The 10,332-nt window shown below is 30.5% G+C and overlaps 1 protein-coding gene and 1 long non-coding RNA gene across 2 annotated transcripts; both read right to left on the bottom strand.

The window, feature by feature from the left end:
* Positions 1-438: 438 nt before the first annotated feature.
* On the bottom strand, positions 439-3,474 carry LOC136080931 (uncharacterized). The gene is made up of 3 exons (XR_010638736.1): positions 1,725-3,474; positions 1,441-1,639; positions 439-1,334 (listed from the first exon to the last, which is right to left on the bottom strand). It is a non-coding gene; the product is annotated as an uncharacterized LOC136080931 (long non-coding RNA).
* Positions 3,475-4,782: 1,308 nt separating this feature from the next.
* Positions 4,783-8,517, bottom strand: LOC136081625 (uncharacterized). The gene is made up of 5 exons (XM_065799137.1): positions 7,354-8,517; positions 7,098-7,276; positions 6,311-6,984; positions 6,059-6,226; positions 4,783-5,961 (listed from the first exon to the last, which is right to left on the bottom strand). The coding sequence occupies exons 2-5, from the start codon at positions 7,139-7,141 to the stop codon at positions 5,357-5,359; spliced, it is 1,491 nt and encodes a 496-aa protein (XP_065655209.1). The 5' UTR covers positions 7,142-7,276; positions 7,354-8,517; the 3' UTR covers positions 4,783-5,356.
* Between the last annotated feature and the right edge of the window lie 1,815 nt (positions 8,518-10,332).

The raw sequence follows: 10,332 nt of genomic DNA, 5'->3' as shown, positions 1-10,332 counted from the left end.
CTTTGAAAAAAAATTCAATATAATAATACAATTACAAAACTTATACTGTTACATAGAGCTTAATGAGAGCTATCCAATGACGCCTCATTTGTCTGTCTATGTTAATAATGACGGAAATTATGATTTTTTTTCCGCGTGTAAAAGTGGTAATTTCTGCTATGGAAAATTAAAAAAAACCGTGACCAATATTTTGCGTTACTGGCACTAAAAACTGCATAACTAAAAAACCGACTGAGATAATGTAATAAAATTTAAAACAATGATTCATCATTATTAGATCTTTATTTTATTACATTTTTTATGAATTAAATTATTTTCATCTTATCTGATACAAAACACAAAGTAGGGTGGGGGTGAATTTTGACGAGGGTGCATTTTAAAAATTAATAGTTCACAAACTAAGTGCATAGAAGACTAATTTTTCTAAGGTATATGACTCATTACATAAACTTTATGTTTAAGGTACAAATTACTAGTCTGCTGAAAGGAGGATCATATAAATAATAATTATTAATATAATATTGAAAATCTTTTAAAATGGAGTAAAATTGACAACAACATAAAGTTAAACACAATTAATCATAAAAAATTATACGTTCAAAAGAAAAAAAAAATTGCATGACTAAAATAAAATACTATTGTAAACATTTGTCTAATATTTAAATACCGGTAACTAAATGCAGAACCTGAATCAATAGAAAACTAAATCACCAAGAGCAACGTCAGCCAAGAGGCTATCTAATGGTATTTTAAAGTCTTCTGCATCATCTTCTCCTTCATCCTCTTTCCAATATGCAATTCTAAAACTAACAACTTTTCCAGTAACAGGTGGTAACTTCATAACTATTCTTCCCTTATAAGCTACATCGTTCCCCTCCTCATTCCATAAATGTTCAACTCCAGCTCCTTCAATTTTAACGGGATCCTCATTTAACATTTCTAATACTTTGACCCTTTGGTATTCTGAGAGCGAAGAGAAAATGGAATTATGTACAATATCTAAAGTATTTTCTAAAATAAGTTTTTTTATACCTCTAGCTAATCTATTTCTCTGTTCCATTTCTCTCTTCTGATCTTTTTCTTTTAATCGTAACTTTGCTAACTCTTTTCCTCTCAACCTTCTCTCTTTACTTTGTTTTCTTGAAACTGCACCCTTATCATTTTTAAAACAGAAAGCAATTGCTCCAAATACTTTCCTTCAATAATGCGTAATGCAACCAATGTCTCATCAGAAATCAGTGGGCGACCAAATGCATCTAACTGTGACGACAATAGGAATTCCGGCTTATCACAAATTTTTTCCACAACCTTAATTGCAGACTTGAGATACTCAGCTTAAAAAGAAGTTATTTTTTATTAGAAGTTATTTTTTTAGATCATAAATAAATACATGCATTAAATGTTTAAATTACATTGTAAGAATAAAAAAAAATTGCATACCATTTCAGAATTGTTTCTTTGTTTTTCCTCTGCATAAAAAAGGGCCATCCAAGGTCCAGTTAAGAATTTGCCCCAGAGTCCAAGGGCTTGTAGATGGGTCATTATCTCCTCATTCTTGAAATCTCTTAGTAGAGATGTCCTCAGTAAAGTCGTGTTGTTGCAGTACTTCTCCAGATAGTTGACTAGTAAATGTCTGTGCCTAAAAATAGAATAAAACAAATTATGCATTTGCTATTGGAAAATTAAGTGCATGGACTAGATAGTTGAATACCAATTGTCAGTACCTGTATACAATGCCAGCTGAACAAAACAGTATGTGCAATCGGTTGCCAACATACGTTGGAAAAGTACTGCAAGATAGTCCACTTTGCTTGAGAAAGGATTTAAATCCATGTGGATCTCCTTCGGCCTTGTATCTGAAATACAATAATGCAGACTTAAAATATAGCAAGCAATTAAACTCTGATTTTATAAAAAAAAGTAACAATATACAGTTTGTTTACATTATTTGGATCAAATACATAATTCAAACATTGACCTTAACTTTGAAACGCTGTACAAAAAATTTGCAGCTCTGCAATCTGACCCATAAGTGGTACTGGGTATTGTATTATTCAGCTGAAGAGCTTTCCTGGTCTCACTGGCTATTCCATCAAGTGAATGCAAATGACTGTTTAACTATAACAGCTCTTTTTCAAGTATGCTGTTTAGCTTCACAACTGCTGCGTGGTTAACCGAGGCCCCGTCTGTCAGCGCTGACATTATTTTGCCCATTAGTTTTTTCCTTACATCAGCAATCTCTAATTTATAATATGCTGCATATGTGTTGGCTAAATCCTCAATGGTATCATTAATGTGTTTTACATAGTCCTCTGCCTTGCCTCCTGGTAATTCAGTGATGCTGGTCGTAAGGATTTGTTGCTTAGTAGCAAAATGAATTTGATTTATGTGAATGCCCTTAATTGTTGTTGCATCAAATGTTAATGTCACAACATCAGCATTTATTATTGTTTCTGCCACTTGTAGCAGAGGAAGTATTCCCATTTCTCTGGACATCTGCCCAATCGTTGACAGATTGGGCAGATCTTGAGGCTTTAAACTCAGTTTACCAAGACTTGCACATGACATGATCACTTTAGTTATGGCATCTGCAGGCACGTTGCTTTCAAGACAATGGTAAACAACCAGACGCACTGAGGCATTAAAACTTTTCTTTTCTTTTGTAAAAATTGAACCCTTTTCAATTTGATTGATGTCGCAGTTTAGATAGTCTATGGTAATATCATTTCTTTCAATGCTAAGTCTTGAGCTCTAAGTTTTTTTTCTAAATCTAAAATAGTAAATTCTAATGTTAGGATCTTCTTCTTACAACTTTTATTTTCTTTAACCAAACTTTTGCATTGAGGCTCAACTTTTTCAAAGATTTTGTTAAAGATATAACATCTGCTTCAAATTTTTGGGCCTTCAACTGATATTTTGAGACTCGGCTTGAGGTTCTTTTAATTAGTTGGTTCACTCTCTTAACTTGAAAAGTCTTACCGATTGTTGTTTTCTCTTTTTTTACTGTTTTGATCAGTCTTAAGCTTTTTGTTTTGAGTAAGTAAGGCTTTATTATAAAGTTTCCTTTTTTTACAGGAATGACATTCTCTGTCAATCCTTGTCTTTAATGGAAACACAGAAGGAGGTGTCTTTGGCTGAAAAGGGAGAAGTGATGCCCTGGCTAGTGGAAACTTGAAGTCTTCACTTAAAAAAAACAACTATCCTATTCCAGCTATAATGTATGTGTCTTTTAAAAAACTGGATTTTTTCGTTAACTCTCAGTATTGATAGTGTTAATGATGAAACTTTACATTCATTTTTATTAAATTGCTGAGTTAAATATTTAGCTGTTTCTGTAGCATTTCTGCTCTGTTGTAAAAAAACATTGTACACAAAACCATTTGAAAGTAGTTTATACTTGTGGGAACCAAGAAGATATTTAAAGTCTTTTGCCTTTTTAATTATTTTCTCCATGTCACAAAAACAAGTTCTTGCAAAAAACTGAAATATAAAAAAAAAGTGATTTATATATTTAATAATTAACAAGGCAACTTAATAAAAACAAAGAAAAACTACTAAGTATTAATTTTTAAATAAATCTTTGAATTAGCATAAATAAATAAATCTTTGAATTATCTGCGATAAATAAGACATAGCTATTTCAATTATATTATTATTGATTTATTAATTATGCCATTTAAGCTAAGCACAATTTACTACACTTTATTGTCATTATAAATAAGTGAAAAAAATGTCAAATTTTATGAAATTAGTATTCAACCATATTTTGAAAAAATAACAATAGTAGTTTAAGAAACTTGTATTTAAAACATTTATTCTAAATTGGATTGTGCAACACCACAAATGCCCATTATCGGTATTAATAATATGTTACTTGTGGGTAAGTTCGTTGGGAAGCTTTTATTTTTAAAATTGGATAATTTATTTACATAAAAAATGCATAAAAGTAAATTAGATACATATATGCTCATGCAAATTTAATAAAAAAATGACTATCTAGCACAAAAAGCAAAAATTTTCGAAAATAAAAACTTACGTTGTTTTGAAAATCAAACTTTTCACTAACAACACACTGGATAAAAGATTTCCAAGTTATTTATAAAAAGATTAAGTATTCAATGTTAAAATACAAACAAGCCTATTTTAAAATCTAGAGAATTTAAAGAGCAGTCTAGTTTTAAAAAACACACTTTACAGAGATGACTAAAAATCGGGTTTATATAAGTATATGAAAAACCAAGGGCAATTCCCGATTCAAGTTACGGCCGATATTAAAGTACCTAATATATATTATAGATATATATATTATAGATATATATATATATATATATATATATATATATATATATATATATATATATATATATATATATATATATATATATATATATGATATATATATGATATATATATATATATATATATATATATATATATATATATATATATATATATATATATATATATATATATATATACAATATATATATATAAACAATATATATATTAAATATATATATATATACTATGGATACATATATATCATATATATATATATATATATATATATATATATATATATATATATATATATATATATATATACATATATATATATATATATATATAATATATATATATATATTGTGTATATATATATGTTATATATATATATATATCATATATATATATATATATATATATATATATATATATATATATATATATATCATACATATAAATATATATATATATTTTTTTTTTTTTTTTTTTTTTGTTTTTCACCTCCCAAAGGCCGAGAAGGCCACTACAGATGAGGAGGCTACTTAATAGTGGTTATAAGGGGCCGTCCATAAAGGACGTCACCATTTATAAGGCATTTTTTGACCCCCTCCCCCCACCTTTGTCACTGATTGTCCTTTTTTCCTATACCCCCCTTAAAAAGGACGTCATAAAATTGAGCACCCCCCCCCCCAAAAAAAAACCCCTATAAATATCATTCAGAATCTGATTAGGTATTTCCACGTATGTTTTTGTTCTTTTGCCTTTCTGAAAAAAAAAAATTATTTAGTATTACTTTAGTCTTATCCAACATATTAAATTTAATCAAAGTGTATCAGTGTATCAACTTGCCTCACTCATCATCTATCCAAGTATTTTTCAAGTGATCGTCAATTGATATGATTGGAAAAGAGCAGTCCGGTTCGTCTGAAACAGTTGAATCATTCGGAATATGAAGGCCCTCCGTTTCAATTTCGTCCTCATCGAACCATTCAGCAAAGGCCGCGTTCTCTTCTACTGCAACTACAGCCATTAACTCTCTTTTGCGCTTGGCGGCAATGCGAACAGGCCTGACTTACAAAATAGTAATAGTCATTCGGTTAATAACATTGAAATGAGTAAAGTTGACATGCTTTTTGAGCATGACTTGGGAGGCACAATACAAGTTACAGTGCTTGCAGGTTTTCTGAGACAAACTTGATTGCACAGAGGGACAAAACAGGTCGTAAGGAGGAGGTTTGAATGATTTCAATGATCGAGGAATGGTGCTCTGAATATTGGAAGCGATAAGAAAAAATACTGAAGGAAAACGATTCTTGCTGGCGATGTCTGAAATGGATACAGCTTTCAAACCATCTTCTGACTGGCTGATTGGAATAGGTGGAGGCAGAAATCGACCATGAATAACATGGAAGGAAAAGCTTCTTTTCAAAGCGCAACATCTGGGATCTTCACATTTCACAATTTGCGTGAAATATTGACTGGTGCGCACATGAGAGGCAAACCAGTCTTGATCCTTTGATAAGAGATGATGGACGTTGAGCTCCGTCTTTTTGTCTGGATCGATATACTCGGCCACCGTTGGAAACTGGTCAATCATCAGACCTGAAAAGACCGAGGCACAGCTCTTTCCAGCAAATTCAAAGTTTTTTTTCTCCAAAAGAAGATCTACTGTCCTGCCTTAAATATAAGTCGCAATGCATATAATTAACTCCTTAAGCCTTGTATCTATATTGTATTTTGATAAACAGTTGATATTAAAAATGAATTTGAATACCTTTAGAGTCTAGATGAGGTCCATAATGATCGTGAGGTAGGATCCATCCCGCCAACTCTTTACTCAGTGGAGCCATCCTTCTCTCGGCTCGATTGAAAGCACTCCGTCCTGGCGCATTTGTCATGATAAATAAGGCATCCAAATCATTTGTAAAGAAATGATGAATTGCTGTAAACAAAATAGATATTTAAATTAGAAGAAACATAACTGTATTGATGGATTGCAATAAAAAATTTGAAAAGAAGGCTATACCAGTTTCGATGACTTTAGCGTATCGTGGATTTTCATCTGGTCCACCATCAACACTGAAAACAACCACTGGCTTGACCAACTTGGTCAAAGGATCTTTTGTGATAGAATCAAACTCTGGCAGAGTCAAAAGTTGTTCAAAGTCCAATCCGTGAGCATACGCTGTCGATGATGAATGCTTTCCAGATCGAATAGCAACATAAGTGGGACCGGAATAAGAAACTGCGTCAGATTTTCCAAGCCCGTCTGGTTTGATTGCAATACCTGCGTAGACGGACGGAATGAGTTTGTGCTTTGCAGCGATAACCCAATCATGGTCAGGAAGAGAAACTCGATATTCCATATGCATCAATATAAGAGCTTGTTTGTTGGCAGCGGTGATTCCAATAGGGATCCGAGCTTTATCGTCTTGACTTATAAAGCACACATCCTTGGGGCCCAAAAAAGAGCAAACTTCTTTCACATTCTTTATAGTTGCTGTACAAAATGGACCATCCACGTGACTTAAATGGAGGTCAGTTTGAGCCCGCATCAACTTAACTGGAATCGTGTGGACGTGTCTCTTTCCTTCAAGAGAATCGCTCCGTTTTGGCAGCAAACGAGTATATAAAGCACTTCTGCTAAGATTGTAACCTCTCTTTTCGAGCTCGGCACCAAGCTCATCCAAAGATTTGAGGCTATTTAAAAGTAATTAAAGAGTAATCAGTGAATAAGTTCAAAGGCTGAAAAGTTATATTGAGACCTAATATAGTACATTAGAATTATTTATTATCTAAAGTTGTACTCTCACCCTATACAATTCAGATTGTCTTTTCTCGTGGGCAGCGATTCCATGTTCAGCAAGTTGAATGATGACACGCAATATCTCAGATTGTTCTACCTCAATAGTAGGGCGACCGATTCCGTCACGTACTTTAAGAGCTTTTTTCACTTCCGGGTGGTTAGCGAACACCGACAGTACCGAAAGAACTATACAAATAAGTTAATGTTCATTTTCTACAATATTATTATTGTAACTTATTATTATATGATGCGATAAATATTACCTGATTCGTGACAGTTTTCTTTTCAGCCCTTGATCTTTGTTTTGACTTCATATTGCCAATCAACCTGTTTAGATTACTCGTAAGCTCCTGGACATTGGCCTTCTTCTTTTTAATGGTTTCTTCTTCAGCATCGGTCCATAAGCCACTTCTTTTTCTGCTCTTCATAGCAACTATTTCTTGATTCAAAACAATAATCTCTGCTTTGATTTTGTCTTGAACATGAGTCTTGGCCTTCTTCGTCTCAATTTGAACTGTGCTCAGGATGTCGTGTCGAGAGGCATCTGACGTGGTATCAACGACATCTATTGGCTCATTAAATTGATCTGAAAAATGCTGGAACTCTAAGGACGAAGAACTGGCATGGGAAGGAACAGATTGCTTGGTTGTTTGATGGGCCCAAAATGACATTAAAGATCCTTTTTGTTTCAAGACCATTGAGGTATATTTTTGGATCAAAGTCTTTACTTGAACCTCCAAGTCTTGCTTTTCCTTGATCTCATTCCATATTTTATGGACTTTTTTTTGACTATCGGCTTTTTTCTCGAATGGATGAGCATTATTGTAAAATTTTATAAGCGAATTTAGAAGACTATTTCTATCCATCTTTTAATATACAGACAACAATGATCTTTTACAAAATTAAAAAATAACAAAAAATAAACAAAAAATTTTCAATAATAATCACAAATAAAAACGTGTCACCCACACACACACACACAAACATTTAGTCACGAAAAGTATAGAGTTTTCATAATAAATGACAATATTAAAATAAGAAAGTAAATCATGTCAAGCAAACATATATAATCCTTCAAAAATAGTAAAGTTTAAAAAAAATTATTTTTTCTTTCTTCAAAAACTGAGCAATTTTTATATTTTATTTTAATTCTTTTTAATTACTTTTCATTCTCGAATGTTTATTTTCTTTTAACTTTGGTTTTTTGTCTTTCCTTTTTCTTATCTCAATTTTTTCTTTTGTTAACTTGTTTTAATTGGTTTTTTATTTTTTTTAGTTTTTGCTTCTTTATTTCTTTCTTTTTCTTTTCTCCATTCTCTTTATTTTTATTTTATTTTATTATCTTTTTATTATCTTCCTTTATTTCAAATTTATTTATAAAATTCGTTACAAAAAAGCATCCGCCATTCCGGAAGTCTCTGCACTGACTTTGAATGAATTTCTGAATCTTTAAAATTCTGTCTATTAACATAAATACTGTAAAAAGTAAAGATGTGTTTTTTCCCGTCAAATTCCTTTTGAACAATCATTTGTAATATTCGCTTTAGACAATCATTATTAATTGCTACGCAAGCAATTCCCTTTGGACAAATATTTGTAAAACTCTATTTAAAATCATATATGATATTAACACTAAGTCCTTGGGGACGAATTACGCAAAAAGAATTAGCACGAAAACCCGTAGCGATCAACTAACGATACGTATGATACAAGAAAATACCAAGGGTTGAGCAATATATAATTAATTGTAATATATTCAATATATTTTTTATACAAAAATAAAATTTAAATAAATATCAGCACTAATTTCTTTCCTATATTACGATAGATAAAAGTATAACATTCCCTTAAGTTAACTCATCAAAACACATGTTTATATAAAAAAAATTATATAAAGTGACGTCCTTTTCTGACAACCCCCCCTCCCCCTTGTCCTTTTTTGTCCTTTTAATCTGGACCCCTCTTCCCCCCCCCCCCTTTATTTGCATGTCGTCGTTTATGGATGGCCCCTAACCCTCTTTCAACTCTAAAACTCCGAAACACGAACCTTGACAAACAAGGCCGCTGCGCGGAGAAACAAGTTGATATATATATATATATATATATATATATATATATATATATATATATATATATATATATATATATATATATATATATATATATATATATATATATATATATATATATATATATATATATATATATATATATATATATATATATATATATATATATATATATATATGTATATATATATATATATATATATATTTATATATATATATATATATATATATATATATATATATATATATATATATATATATATATATATATATATATATATATATATATATATATATATATAGGTTGATATAGGTTGATAGAAGCAGTATTAGATGGACCTTCTCACTGCTAGGTATCCAAACATATGTTGATAGAGAGCCAAATACAACTGAGATACATTTTAATACAGAGCCAAATACAACTGTTTCAAATACAACTGAGAAAATCTGTAGTCTTTGCTATTTAAATCTTGGTATGAATAATAAATATTACGGTTTTATAATTTAAATAAATTCTATTGAAATGTATTTTTCCTTTATTTTTTATCAATCAAATCTGTTATATAAAAAAGTTTATAATGTAGAAATAATCCACAACTATTTAGATTGTTTTTACTAGTGCAAATATTTTGCACTTGTAGATATTGTTAACTTGTTTGTTCAAATAAATTTTTAAAAATTTATATTGTTTTTAATAACTATAAAATTCTATATTGTTTGATTCAATAGTTTTATTGTTTTATTTCTTATTTCATTTTTAGTTATTTTAAAATACTTGTTAAATTATCACTGTTAATTTTAGGCAGAGGAGTTCCTCATACTTGTTGCAAAAGTAACACTGTAAGCAATATCATAGATATCAGTGAGTCGCTTGGAGAGGAAAATGCAGAACAAATAGTTTCTGGATTGTTAAAACGCAAAATGGAACATGAAAACATTGTAAGCGGAGAGCAGTTCATGTTGTCTACGGGTGGAAATCTTCTCTCGGTTACAGTTGGAGTTAATAAAATTAAGTCAAAAAGAAAGAAAGTAAACCAGATCTCATTCTAAACTATTATGGAGCTATCGAATGAATTAGAACTTTCTAAAAACAAAACAAAAAAATTATGTTCTACTTTACGGAGGAACGTAACTGGTGTTGTAGAATCAAGTATTAATATTAAAATGACTGAA

The sequence above is a fragment of the Hydra vulgaris genome, chromosome 06, assembly GCF_038396675.1.
Source record: "Hydra vulgaris chromosome 06, alternate assembly HydraT2T_AEP".
Taxonomy (NCBI): domain Eukaryota; kingdom Metazoa; phylum Cnidaria; class Hydrozoa; order Anthoathecata; family Hydridae; genus Hydra; species Hydra vulgaris.
The sequence above is the reverse complement of the archived record's forward strand: the minus strand, read 5'-3'. Positions and strand labels throughout refer to the sequence as shown.